The 14,965-nt window shown below is 39.3% G+C and overlaps 2 protein-coding genes across 3 annotated transcripts; one reads left to right on the forward strand and one right to left on the reverse strand.

Annotated features, from left to right (window-relative positions):
- Positions 1–3: 3 nt before the first annotated feature.
- Positions 4–10,578, forward strand: LOC105183310 (short transient receptor potential channel 5). The gene is made up of 6 exons (XM_025304395.1): positions 4–292; positions 540–791; positions 906–1,021; positions 1,152–1,391; positions 1,625–1,788; positions 10,224–10,578. The coding sequence occupies exons 1-6, from the start codon at positions 4–6 to the stop codon at positions 10,507–10,509; spliced, it is 1,347 nt and encodes a 448-aa protein (XP_025160180.1). The 3' UTR covers positions 10,510–10,578.
- A 117-nt stretch (positions 10,579–10,695) lies between these two features.
- bigmax (helix-loop-helix-leucine zipper transcription factor bigmax) lies at positions 10,696–13,906 on the reverse strand. Of its 2 annotated transcripts, none has more exons than XM_011141346.3 (5): positions 13,462–13,906; positions 12,939–13,085; positions 12,500–12,879; positions 12,306–12,419; positions 10,696–11,904 (listed from the first exon to the last, which is right to left on the reverse strand). In XM_011141346.3, the coding sequence occupies exons 1-5, from the start codon at positions 13,496–13,498 to the stop codon at positions 11,845–11,847; spliced, it is 738 nt and encodes a 245-aa protein (XP_011139648.1). In that variant the 5' UTR covers positions 13,499–13,906; the 3' UTR covers positions 10,696–11,844. The 2 variants fall into 2 exon arrangements, with proteins under 2 accessions (XP_011139648.1, XP_011139647.1); XM_011141345.3 differs by having other exon boundaries at positions 12,939–13,088.
- Between the last annotated feature and the right edge of the window lie 1,059 nt (positions 13,907–14,965).

Raw genomic sequence — 14,965 nt, forward strand, 5'->3', positions numbered from 1 at the left:
GTTATGCTCCTGCTGTTCGTTCTGACGTTTCTCTTCTGGATAGTCGCCGCGTTGGACGTCAAGATAAACGGTCAGCGTGACTTGGAGAGAAAATACTGGTACAAGTACGATCCGACACTGATAGCGGAAGGGATCTTTTGTCTCGCGACGATCATGGCGTTTTTCAAGCTGTTGTTTATCTGTCAATTAGACTACGATCTGGGACCTCTGCAACTGTCTCTGTTCAAAATGATCAGAGACGTCGGTCACTTCCTCGCGATATTCGGTATCATCATCGCGGCTTACACGATTGGTAAGACACGTGACACGCGTTGAGTCCCATTAAGAGTTCCTTCAGATTCGAAAATATTTCTTGCATCGTCCTAACAATATTTATAAATTATTATAAGTAATATACATATATATGATACTCAATGTGATGATTATGATATGATAATAGATATTATAATTATAATTAAGATTCAATAATAGCTTTCGGGCGAAGTATCGACAAAACTTTCTTGTTTTGCAAAAGTAATATTGCGTATAATTTTTTTCAGGACTCTGCAAATTGTATCAGTACTACGACGGAATGGTGCAGACCGATTACGAGACAAAGATGAAAATCGAACAGGAAAATTCCTTCGTGAGCTTCAAATCCACTTTGAAGACTCTTTTCTGGGCGATTTTCTGCATGAGCCCGGTAGAAAGTGCCGATGTGGTGATCGAAAATCTTCCCGGTGAAAGAGAAACGGAGACGATAATCAATCATCATAGCTTCACCGAGCTTATCGGTTACCTCGCTTTCGCGGGTAAGCGCATCATCTCTCCGGCGATGAATTCGTCAAAGATTTGACAGATGATAAAACGATCTCTGTCTCTCTCCCCTTTTCTCTCATTTTAATGATATTCCTTCCATTTTTCAGGTTTCCAATTTATCTCCGTGGTGGTCGTTTTGAACATGCTGATCGCGTGTATGTCGAACACCTTCACCCGAGTGACCGATAACGTCAACATGGAATGGATCTTTGGTCGAACAGAGGTCAGTTCCTTCAACAATCGTTAATTACGCTCTTTTTTAAAGTTAAAATAACATAGCATCAAATCGAAGATCTTGCAATTAAAATGGCGTCAGAAACATGATTGATACGTTTCTTTTTCTATTTTATCAGGCCTACGTCGATTTCATGCTCACGACGACGCTTCCGCCGCCGTTTAGCATCTTCTCGATATTCACGGGTTTGAAACCGGTGATCGAGTACATAAAAGTACTGCTTAAGCCACCGCCCGGCAAGCGAGCACGATGGGACTTTATAAATTGTTGCTACATCGTCAGTATGCCGAGCTTCAATGTTGATTTAATATTGAATAATTTTGTTATCAAGCTAAATATCGATTATAGGATTTCCATCGTAAACTGACCAACATGGAAGCGTACGTGACGCGTACGTTTTCATCGAACGCATAAATACATTGCGGATCGAGTGTTTTCAGCAAGTAATAATAGTTAAAACGTTTAACAATTAACAGTAAAATATACAAAGAGTAAATTCTTGCGCTTATGAAACAATATGATGAAAATCCCGTTAAAATCCCCAACTATTTCTAACGAATGGGCAAAGTCTTAATTCGTCTAATCTTACAGGAGGACCTGCAGGAAGATAAGGACGAATACTTCGCGGAAATTATGTCACAACTGGTGCAACGCTACTTCCGACAGCTAGAGAAGAAAATCGAGGAAACGGACATGCAGAAACTGAGAAAAGAACTGATGGAGTTCAACAATATTCTAAAGGAGGCTCTTAGTCCGTCTTAAAAGACGATACTTAGGCGAACATTCTGTAATCTAAACGATCTTTTAGTCTTTGGTACATTGTGTCTTGACAAACAACGAAGAAGCTCAGTGTGTATTGGACTAGCCCGGTAGAGAATAAGAAGATGACGTCGCGTCATCGCAATTAAGAGCACAGCGCTTCTTTCTCCGCGACTCCAATTTCATTTGTACGCATCGACGAGAGAATTTTTACCATAATCGAGAGAATAATGTTACTCAAATCAGGCCGTGCTCGACTGGGCGTTCTTCGAAGAGTCGTTTGATTTACCCCAAGATATTACGGCGCGAGAGGAGAATTAGGAGCGCGCGTGTGCTGCATCTGGATCGCGAAGAGAAAACGGAAGGAACGGCGAGACGAGAGGCGAAAGAGGAATAGAGTAGGAGGAGAACAAGAAGGACACACGATTAACAGCTCGCGTCATTATGCGAAAGCAATTTCCCGCACGCCAAGCAGTTGTTAATTTAATTTTCACGTGATTTCCGGACGCGCGCGCGCGCGAATACCATATAGACCTAAAGACTCGCGAATCTACTTCTTAATCATCATTTTGTTCTTCTTTTTCTCCTCCGCCTCCTCGTTACCGAAGGATAAAGCTTGCGAGCAATTAAAACGGCATGTTCACTGAGCTTTTGTGATTCGGCATGAGACTTGCGGGTCGCGCCCAGAAATTTATTCGATCCTTCGTAATAGACGGAGTGAGTCCGAGGAAGACATTTTTTCTACTTATGTGGGACGCGCTATATATATATATATATATATATATATGTATGTATATATATATATATATTTATATATATACACATACGTGATCCTGTTGCGAGACGGCGGTCCTTGGAATTCGTCACACGTCCACCGCGGTCCTCGTTAATAATTTGCGACCTACAATGCGCGTATGGCGACGCAATTTACACGCTTCCTGCGTCGGACACAAACTGATGAAGTGTATTATGGGAGTACGTTGTGTACAGCGTAGGCTCGCAGTTGCTCGGCGCATAGACGAGCTCTAATAAACACGCTTGTTCGGCAATTTGTCCGACTTGTTCGAGATGTATAATTCGGCATCTCCTGCGTATTTTCATGCTCTTAGTTACAACACATCCCGCGACACAATGCCGAAATTTGTCGTGGTGTTTCAACGCGACAGAGTAGCGACGCGAAGGGGCGAGTCGCGTCGCCGAATAAAGTTCAAAGTAGATCGAGACGTTCGCGACCGGACGCGTTTGTAAGAGCGCATTCTCGCGCATTCAATTTCACGTTTCCCAACTCGATCGACACGACTTTTCTAAGTCGCGACGTTATATAATCTCCATCTTATTTCTCCGCTAAATTGAGATCTTCCAAATTACGAGATGCCTTTCTCATTTTCCTTATACATTTCCCCGGCGAGGGAGTCTGAGTCGTTACTCAGACATCGCCGACCGTTTTGCCGTTCTATCCCTCCCTTCCCCTGTCTTGATTCTCAGTCACCATGGACCGAATCCTAATCTCGGCCCTGCTGCCTTCAGAGACACTTAACTGAGAATTCCACCCAGAGGAGAAGCTGCGTCTCGTCGCGTGGAGGTCTGACTCGGTTGAAAATTGCGAGGAAAAGGAAGGAGAGGCATGCTTCGTTGAGCGAGAGACAAACGATCTCCCGCACGAGGAAAGCCCGAAGGATTAAAAAAAAAAAGAAAAAAAGAAAAAATAAAAATCGTTCCGATTGCGTGGCGAGTGGAGCGAGCAACAGTGTTATCGCGTCCGCGGAGAAAACTAATCTGAAAGTTTCGGCAACTTCGACAGGACGACGGTTAATCGAAGACCCCGAAGGAGGAAAGCTCCAAGTGGCGACAAATAAATTGATCACGCCGACAATTTTGCGTTTGTACAATTAGATTTCTTTCCACGAGGGTTCGCGGTTGCGACAGGGGCGTTGAGCGGTTTTCTTAAATATATCTGTCATCATAAAAGCGCGAATCGCGGATATTGCATATTAACTTCGTACATACAATTTATCGCATCTTAGGTCGAAAGAACAGTTTCGATTTAGTTTGCTGTTTTAAAAGGAATTTGGCTTCTGCACGATTTAACTTTTACACAATTTTTCTTCTAGAAGAAACGGTTAAAACGACATTGGAGGAAGAAAAGGAGGAAGAACGGTTGAAACGACATCGAGAGAAGAAAAGGAGCGATGTATTTCAGCGAAAGCAACTGTGCGAATACGATTGATTTATATCGAGCGAAGCTAGAAGAAGCGCTTTAAACATTTCTCGCATCACGAAGAACGACTCCTTTGCCAAAGACCCCTATACGTTACGTAGGAAGAAGTGGGACGAGGATGGGAGAATAGGAGGGTAGGAGGAAAGCTGTACTTTGTGAGGATGCGCGCCACGATGGACCGCTCTCTATCACAGTTTGCACGCGACTCTCGTGTTGTGAGCAACGGGATAATACGAGTCTCTTTTCTCCGTTATGTTTATCACTACACGACGATTAGTGCGTCATTCGTACACGACTCAAAGTGATCCATCAAAATTGCACGAAGGTCGCGACGATAACTTATAGAAATGTATTAATTGTTCGCACGACACGTACACGTTCCGCACTTGTACACGTTTTTGACATTTATCAGCTTATTGCCAAATTGTCTCTGATCTTCATCTTGCCATTCGTGTACGCACGATGACCGTGAAGCAAAAGACAACGAGTTCGAAGAGAGAATCGATCCACTTAAGCACCGCGATTGACGAAGACGTTAAGTGCCCTCGGCAAGAAGCGAGACATTAAAGATAAATCAAATGACTGTGAGGAAATTTGAGATATTTCCGATGATCACATCCGAATTTCGCGTTTTCACCGCGAGCAGTCTATGCACGTCATGAATCTGCCCCGTGATTGGACTATCTCGATGAGGATTATCCGACAAGTCAAGTCGGTTTCTAAAACCGACATTAAAATGGAATAGATAGCCACGGATTGATGCGGGATCAACGCGACGCGGAGGCGCTTGAGATGTCGAGGAACAAAAGTACGACGGCATTCAATTTGCCGGGGTGAACGAGAGCGAGGTGAAGCTCGATGACGCGCGCGAATCGGACATTCTGCGTTCATGAACCGTGCTGAAAGGGGATGAAGAACAACGGAAGCCCTCCGGTATCTCTATAGTGTAAGTGAGATGAAAAACATTCGGTCGTTCACCGCTATCGGATGGTAAACTTATTTATAAATATAAACATTTTATATAAATTTATATCTATATATTTATATTTACATCTACAGCAAAGATAATCTATATTTATATGCTATTGTTATTCTGTGGAAAGTAATCGTTCTCTCCCTCTTTCTCTCTCTCTCTCTCTGAAATTTTCTCGAATAGAAATTGCAGCGCAGGTCAGCCGCTACCTTAAACGTGCCTCATTTTCAATGCCGAAAGCATTAAAAGTGTAGCCGTAGCGGCCGCGGGTACTCACATTGCCTCGATGTTAAGTAAAGTTGTTACGGCACGGAATACCGTGCCCTGCGCAACAACTTCCCCAACATCATCAATCTCCGCAATGGATAAATATAACGCGGCAGAAAAATACAGGGATAACAATGCGGCGGAAATATCCGCATGTCCGCGAATACAACGTAAAATCGCGAGAAATGTTCCGAGCGTGTCTATTGATAGGTTTACGTCTGATATTTATCGCACGATATGTTCGTTCACACATCTCGCGAGGGTCACCAGGTTAATATCGACGTAAACGTAAACGTTGAAAATTCTCTGTCGCGAACGCCGCGCGAGAATATCAACGAGGTAATAATAAAAGAAGATGACGAAACAACGCCAGGGGACAAATAGCAATAGAGAGAAGGAGGATAAAGCGGAATAACAAAAAACTAATAAAATGTGCGAGGGAAACACGAAAAATGGAAACGTCTAGCGAACGTCAAGTGTAAACCTAATTTTATGTTTGTACTACTGTCGGCCACGAGCGTTCACGTGTTCACCGCTAGTCGACGTATCGTCTATGAGTGTGTTCACTCGATAGCACACACTCGTGCATGTCGTTTAGTATATATAAGGAATTTCGCGTTAAAACCGTGTTACCACGCGTATTTGTTTCGACGATAAATATATTAAAACCGGAACAATATAGAGAGAATTATCATATTATTTCTGCGTAAGGATAAGGCCCCTTGCACAATGCCAGTCAACAAGCAATAAGAATAAAAATAGACCAATCACAATCGACTATTACAAGTATAATCTATCGTGATTGGTCTATTTTTATTCTTATTGCCTGTTGCCTGGCATTGTGCAAAGGGCTTAACACGCAAAGCGAAGAGGAAACTCCACATTTTTTGTCCCTTCTCCTCGCGGAATGTGTCGTTGTTCCCGTTCTTTTTTTGCGGATTTATTGTTATTATTGATACGCGGTCGTTTGTTACAAACAATGCATATATAAATTGCACACCTACGCAACGTAATCTCGCGATCTATCGCTGAATTTTTTTTATCGTCGCGTCTCGCGGCGCGACTACGATCGGTGTAATTTCTATTCACACGGTTTTCCTCCGCGCTAGATCCTACTTCCATTACCTTCCTTCGTACCCCATTTGACTTCCTCTCTCCTTCTCTCTTAGTACCTACTACACGCATTCGCGTTTCGTTTCATTCATTATGCATTAGATACGCCGTAAGCATGCATATGTTAGTATCGCGCACAAAGAGCCCCTCCGTCGTAAGGGATCTCGTAAAATAATTGTGTCGGTAAGATATTGTTTTCGATTCGGACAAAATCAGTACTTCCACGTGTATACATTATTACTAAAAAAGGGCGTAGCACGACCCCCGGTCACGAACGGCAGAGGGTGCGTGCCCCACGTGCTGTTTTAAGGTCGCTTTTATTGTCTTTGGAAAAAGTCGATATTTACGGAGAAGTTCCGCGGCTCCGGCAAGAGAGATGAAGGATTCATATGAGGGGATGACGAGCCGGAAGCCCTCGTAAATGCGACATACCCTATATAGAGAATGCCGCGTGTCATGACGCAATAAGGATGTTGATCCTCCACGCTTCTGAAAACACTCCTATACGCCGGGAATACAAAAAGGCTTTTACCAGCCTGCCAGCGGTTATACGTGCGTGTTTTTGTATGGTAATAGTTAGTTGTTAAACTGTTCAAAAATATCGCGATTGAATTGCAAATAATTTATGAATATGTTAACGTATAAAGAATTTTAGCTTGGTCGTATTGTACAATACAATAGATTTCATGTCGCAAAAAAGCCTTGGAATAATGTTAAAAAGATCATACAACTCTTGACATTATTAATCCTTGTGGATAAAAAATCGTATTTCACTTTTATAATATTAATTACTGCACAAATATAGATAATATTAAGTAAAATTGTATTTAAAAGAGCACGGAATGTACATATTATAAGCACGCAAATTTGATAAAAATTGAAAACTAATTGTATCACTAATACATATGTAATTTAGTTTATAAAAATAATCAATGATGAAAATTTTTCAAGAATTCCTCTGGAAACGAAAGAAGGTTTCCCCAAGGAGAACAAAATAAGAACTTCAATTGTTCAGTGTGGATCTTTCGGTGGAAGATCATCTGTTGTTTTGTGCGCAAAAGTTTCATTCTATTCGCGATAAACAACGCGTTATTTAATTTATATAATGAAAGTGGGACGATGGCCGTTAATGAGAGTTAAGTATTTCCCCCTTCTCTCACCAAAGGTTACTGGGTCAATTATAAAAAGGCGCGCACATCAACACACGCGAACACGTTTTGTTATTTTCCGTTCGCGTCGTGATTACATAACCAGCCCCCTCGTTAATTTTCGCACGAACAACGTCGCAGGGGTGAGAAGCCAATGTGCGATACGCGACGCTAAATTAATTCGGAAGTCGTGTAAAGCGACAGGAAGCGCGCGCGCACGTGTTATTGACGTGACAACGAACTGTCACAATCCTCTATTTGTTCGAGAGCACGCCAAAGCGGTGGACGGGCGTGATACGAAGCGGCGAATAAAACCAATAACACTCGGAACACGCGCGAGAGATCGACCAGCAAGCGGAAATCCGCCTTTTGTATGCGATGCAACCGCCCTTCGACGAGCAAGTAGTAGCAGTTGCCTATTGTCAGGTGTAACGTTCCCCATTCTCAAAACGCTTCACGTTACCTCGTTGCAATAAATAATCAGGAAATAAATTTTCGGATAACTGCCTTTATATCAGGTAAATCGCGAAATTCGTGTAAATTAATATTCCACGTCTTGTCACTCAAGCCGACACCCACGAGAAAGGAGCAAAGTAGAAACAAGTTGCTTCAGGTAATCCGAGAGATTCAACCATGTCGAGTTTTGTAATACAAGATAAAAAAGAGAGTAAATTAAGATTCGTCTTTTAAGAAGAGATCAGCCTTATAATAAATTCAATTTGTGTAACAATTCGCTGTATATACCGCGTCGAATTTATCATAAATCATCGGTCGAAGCAGTTCGTTAAAATTTGATACATTGCGTTTACCGTGCAATATGATATTTGTTGAAGGATATATTCTGAAAGAACACTAAGAGAATACGTTTTCATTCATTATGCAGAAACAAACGTACATCTCTTTGAAATAATGCAAACGCGTCCAAACATATAATATTTCTTTTGAAGGGATTAAGAACTTTGTCTCGGTAAGAATGTAACGAAATTCAATTAGTATCTCCCGTAGCATTCGTTTGAATTAAAATGTTGTTTTATTGGTTACCTCGTTTTTTGCTTCGGTACGTCGATGTTTCCCCGTCACTGGTACGAACGAAGACGGCAGCGAGGAAAATGCGTCCAAATTGAAAGCCTTCGCGAGTACAGACGCAGGTAATCGCTCGATCGAGCGGAGATATCTCGCGCCTTACGAGACATCATGTTCGCATAAAAAAGGAGAAGATGCGAACGCGTCGAACGTCGAAGCAAGTGAAGGTAAGCGATGGAATTACTTTCGCTCCCTTGGAATCCCTTTTGCTCGATTTTCATCGTCGGCCATCCTATTTCTTACTCGTATTCATTTCTGTGACGTGTTACCAAAATACGTAAGAACTTCGGCGACTGCGATCAATCGGCTGACGATTTGATGCGAAAATTGAACCGCACATGGGGATATCTTACAATGATTGGTGAAGAGGATGAGGAAGAGGAATAGATGATTCTGTGTGCAAAAAAAGAGAAATATAAAAAATATGGAATAAAACGTTGTTACGTTTTTCGATGCTTCAACATCGCAGAACTCGACATATTGAGTGAGAGTTACGCAAAATTTTGCGTCATTTCAGATTGCTTTTTTTAACGAGATGCTGCGCTCTTTTATTTACATATTAATGGAGAAATTGGGCGATGGTATTTTTATATGTATGAAAAATTCTGTTTGACGCAGGAATAAATGTCGGGAGAACGGCCGGATCAATAATAATTAATTAGGAAGTACCGATAGCTCCGGCAAATAATCGGCAAATAATTTGTAGCTGTATTCAATAAAAATAGATTGCGCGACGATTTTTCTGGTTGGTTGCCGTTTAAAATTAATTTTATTTCATCGCAGCCTACGTGCAGGACACGAATTTTCATGAAAACACTAATCCCGTTAAATACAATTTTCACGTGACTTTTCTATTTTTATATTACGCGTTCACCTTTCCGCACTAAAGTCTCCATTATCAGCGCGAGTGAGCTTTTGAGTACGTGATCCGTAACGAATAAATCGGATTATCCTATAATACGGATCGTACGGTGAACCTAAAAGCTAGCACTCGCCTGCTTCAGTGTAACGAAATGAGAATATTTTCTATGTAACGAAAATAATTTATATTCAGATTGAACCTACTGACCTGTCTGTCTTATCCATCCACTTATTTTAAAAATTATAGATCCTATCTCCTATTCCCAAGGAAACTCAAGGAATTACTTTGGTAGGCGTTGGAGTTTGGTAGGCGTAGGGATGAAGTCGGGAAAATATGCTAAAAAAGATTAAAATATCGTATTAAAAAATTGAGATAATTCAAATAAACGGTATGGACATTCTCAAAGAATTAAACATCCTTCTGTCTAGAGAAATATATATATTTTATGTTTAAAAAAAATTATCTACAAATAACATATCAAAACTAGCAATACTGCACACTGCCAAGTTTGATCAGCTGTTAAAAAAACACGAGAGAATATTATCTGTTAAAACAAAGACAAATACTTTTATATCGTGCGATTTGTGGATTTTTAAATATATTCCGCGTTCGACAAATAAAATAATCAAGAAACACAAACATATCATAATAATGAAAACACAAATATTTTGCTATCGTCGCTTTCCGCATGACTTGACTCTTGACGGATCCTGAAAGATATTTTTTGATAATTTCAAACGATATTTATCAACTAATTTTTATTACAGCGTTCGCTCAGTATTGAAGCAGTGTGATAAGATGGACGATCTAATCTCCATCATGCTGGTCGTCATTCTCGCGATCGGCGGCTTGATGATGATGACTGCACTGTTGACCTGCTATGTGTGCATCTTCCGAGATTTGTGTTGCCGGCCGCAGAACAGGTTTAAGAGGCGGCGTCAACAGAATGAACAACGGGAGTGTGACAATCTTAATCGAGGCAGATCAGACGCGATACCGTTAAATGACATTACGCAAGGAGAGAGCATGCCAACGGAGTCTGAGAAGGTTTAAATAAGAGCTTTCTCTCTCCTTGCAGTGCAACAATAACCGCAATCGCGAGAACAATGTGCATCCTATACCTTATAATGCAGGATAAGCTGGAATAATAAAAAGTAGATGATGAAGATATTGTTCAGGAGAAGAAAAGAACCAGGATGTTTCTAACGGACATGGCTAAAAAGGTCATAACACGGGATATAACTTTGAAGATATATACACTCGAGAGTTTGGTCGTACACATTCATTGTAAATATATGTTATATAAATCTGTTATGTACATAATCAGATACATCTCTCTACACATATACATACACACTGTCCGCCATTGTTTGTTCGTGGCGACATATGCGCAATAAAAGATTTGACAAAAATATTTAACATCGGTATCGGCGACCCGAGGACACGCCGTGTTGAGAGCATCAATATATTTAATCTCTCTTTTTTCTCTTTCACTCTTTCGCAGATGTATATAAAATAAACTTTCATTTATATTTCCCATGCCATTATATACCCGTAATACACGCGACGTGCATGTCTCTTTTCTCTGGTAACTTCGCGTATGATTGGTCTAAATATCCGCTGACTTGATCTTAGAGATCTGATCGTATCCCGAGTGTTCCGACCACCACCGTCGAGAATTACATGATGCGTTCAAACTTTCGTCACGTTTGGAAATTTCAGGATTGTTACGAATTGCAAAAAGTACTAATAGAAACAAAGAACCTTCTTCCACGCTCACGGGAAACTATTTAGAACGATATTTAAATTCGAGAAGTATTTTGAGAAGATATTTATAAATAAATGATGCAGAGTTGCGTCAGACAATTAGTAGTCAATCAAAATTCCACCAGAAAAAACTAATCCCAACATGATCAGAAAAGATCACATAACCAAAAGAAACAGTGGTGTGTTCTATATACATTAGATATAGAACGCGTAAGCAATGCTTACGTAACGAACAATAGACGATTCCAATATTATGGTAAAACAACTATCACATGTGTTTACTCGATACGATGGAATCCTGATATTTCACTGAAGTTCACATTTCCACTTAAACCATAGAAAATATAGCAAGAGAATCACTGACGTCTCTCATTTGGAGTTTTTCGACTTTGGACTCTTGAACTTTATCTCAGGTTTATCTTTCGCATGTTTTCCTTATGTCCCAAGATTGTGCTAATGGTAAGATAGAAAGAAAATAGAAAGGAATATATGCTTTGTTTCATAATCTTGGCATCACTTCTTTGAATATGAAACATGCCATATATTCTTCATCAGTATATGGATTTAGTAAACCCTTTAGGGACATTGTGCGACGCATATCTCCTTCATGGATTCAATCGACTAGCTGATCTGACTGATGTTGAGCTGTTGTAGCACGGAAATTACTATATCGCGTAGAGTCTAAGGAAACAACCGTAAACATGTTAATCAATATCTATTGAAAACAATGTTTTATAAATACATCAACATTGATTTATATTGCACGATACTTTTTGTTAAATGATTATTTCTTTGCTACAATTAAAACTCAGCCAAAATTTCTCATTGCTTCATGCTTAAGAAATCCTGGTAAATTAATCTTTAAGGGCACAAAACAACGAGTAATATTCTCCATTTCGTTTCGAATATTTTAAATATTCAATGTTATTAAATATAATATTAGAAAAATATATTAGGAAACACTGCTATATTACGGAAAAGAGAATATTTCTCTGTATTCCTTTCATATTGAATCAGGAGAAAAAAATTAAAAGAAAAGAAATGGAAAGAAAGAACTGAAAAATTAAAAGACAAGGTTTTACCTGTGGTTTACAGTGCTCTTCCAGCCAACTGAACACGTAAGCAGTTAATTCCCCGAAATTGGCCACGGAAATGTTGTTGAACGATTGGAAGAGACGTTCCATTATTGCCTGGAACTGCAACACAATGCATATTATAAATTAATTAACAGTGCAATATTAAGGGGAAAGAAGATACAAATGCTAGATATAATTACCACTTGAAACTTCATTTCGTCTGAGATCCGCATTTCCGCGTGACCTGGCTGCGTCTGATGTGCTTTGACAATCTGTTCATAGTTGGCCAACATGATACGCAGGCCAACAACTTCCTTCCTCAATGCCTTCCGCTCATCCTCCTGCCTCTTCTTCTGTTGCAACAGAAATTGTATGTAATCGATAGACTTCTGAAGTACAGTGGCCTTGGAGATCTTGTAGCCTGAGGAATCAGTATGTTGGCAAGTCGGGACCAAGTCCTGCAGGGAATCATAGCCTTTCTTGATAGCATCTCGCCTTTTCTGCTCAGCCTGAGTATGAGCCTCTCTCCTGCGCTCTTTGTAGCTGATGGTTGAGTTTTTATTATCGCTATCCTCATCCTCTAAACATCATATGTTGTAGTTATGGTCCAGATTATTAATGCACAAAGCCTGAGCTTACCTGTATTGTGAGCAGAGGATGATGGTGTGTTGACTGAACCTGTACTGCCACAACGAGAAAAAGTGTACTTCTCCGTAGGACTGGACGGCTCCAATTTCATATCACTGTCTGAGCCTATATTACCACTGCCAGTATGCATCATCAAGCCTGCTGTTTTCATGAAACAACAAATAAATTCAACAAATAAATTCAAATCATGAAACAACAATTCAAGGTAACTGATATATAATACACAATATATAGATATACATACACATATATATTATACACATATATAAACATGTATCAAACATAGTTGAAAAACAAATACTACCTTGCAATTGAACATAAAATGTTGTTGTTATTAAAGAACAAAACAAAGTACAAATATACATTTGCAAATTTGTTTCGAGACAATTTGAAGTTAGACACGAAGACAGTGCGATTTAAATAAACAAATTTCGGACAACTGCACGATAAGGCGCCAAAAAAAATCTTTTCCGACAAATTCTTTCCTGTCAAGAGGAAAAAGATAATCACTCACATGCTTCATATCCATCTTTATGCAATGAATCTGCCATTGTACGTGGAGTCTGCCGTGGTGCGGTTATTTTCCACTAAAATGTATGTGTACTAAAAGAAATCGAGGAGCTAAACGCGCACATTAAACGGTTATGTATCGACAATGAATCGAACGAGTCACAGAGTCAAATCGGTCCGAGATATTTGAACATCGAATTGTACTTATCCATGCAGACGTACGAGAGATAACTCAGGCAAATAAAGGTACATTGGACCGCGAAAATTCTCCAACAATATTCTGTTATGAAACCGTGAACGATCGCGATGTGTTTGTCGCGCAAAAACACTCCTATTTGATGTTCACCAGGGTTCACCATCTTTGATGGCCGAAACGCAAACACAGGAATAGACGAAGATTGACCGCGTTATGACTCCGATATTTTCCTCGCGGCCATCTTGATTTATATCAGCGAGAGAATACATGCTCAAAACTTTTGCAAAATATGTTGAAATAAAAGTATGTCTTCATAAAATAATACTCGTAACCGATGAACAGATCTGTACAATATTCTGTAAAACTATTCTTTGCTCTAATAATCGATAAGCATCCGTAAAATCAACATGACATACTGTCTAATTTGTGCCTATATCATTTCCTTTCGTATTAATTTTACTATTATTTATTGATTATTAAAGTAAAAAAAAACAGATTTGCAAATTTCTTCATAAATTTGTTCAACTAATCACAAGCATCATTTTATGGACATATCTTTCAATTTGGACACATTTTGCAAGAATTTTGAACATATATTTTCCGTTTTTTGACATCATCAATCAAGATAACTGCAGTTACTCAGGCAGAACAGATCATGATAACATCAAAATGACGAGAAAATGATCGAATTATGATGGAAAAATGAGTTTTCCTTATCATTTTGACGTCATTTTGATGTCATAATGATTTTCTGTTTCTGCCTGGGTAAAAGCCACAAACTTTTAATTAGAAAATTGATATTTTTTTTATGATTTTTTATACCACAGTAATAAATAACAACAACATTATGAGCATAATATGCTTAAAATCAAATAATTTACAATAAAAATAATTTTTTGAATTATCTTATTACCTGTTTTCCTACCGACATGTAGTCCGTTGAATTTCGAAATATGTTTGACCAATCGTTGAATTATACGATTGGATTCTTTATGGAAGATAGTGGCGGCTCATAGCGGAGACTTCTGATAAAAAAATAACAGGTCTAACTACACTAGACATCGTATAGTTCTGTAAATCTTTAAACTAATCCTTAAAATTCAAATATTAACTTTATTTGCTTATGATAAATAGATCAAATTCAACAACTAAGCGAAATAAAACGGTTTAATCATCTCTCAATTGTCTTCTTATTTACTCGCAAATATAACGAATTCAACAGGTTCTAAACCTGTTATTTTTTCGCAAAATAACGGGTTTAATAATAACACAAGGAATAAAGAGTCTAATATGTTGCATGTTAATTTAAAGA

Source organism: Harpegnathos saltator, unplaced genomic scaffold (assembly GCF_003227715.2).
Source record: "Harpegnathos saltator strain DR-91 unplaced genomic scaffold, Hsal_v8.6 scaffold604, whole genome shotgun sequence".
Classification (NCBI taxonomy): domain Eukaryota; kingdom Metazoa; phylum Arthropoda; class Insecta; order Hymenoptera; family Formicidae; genus Harpegnathos; species Harpegnathos saltator.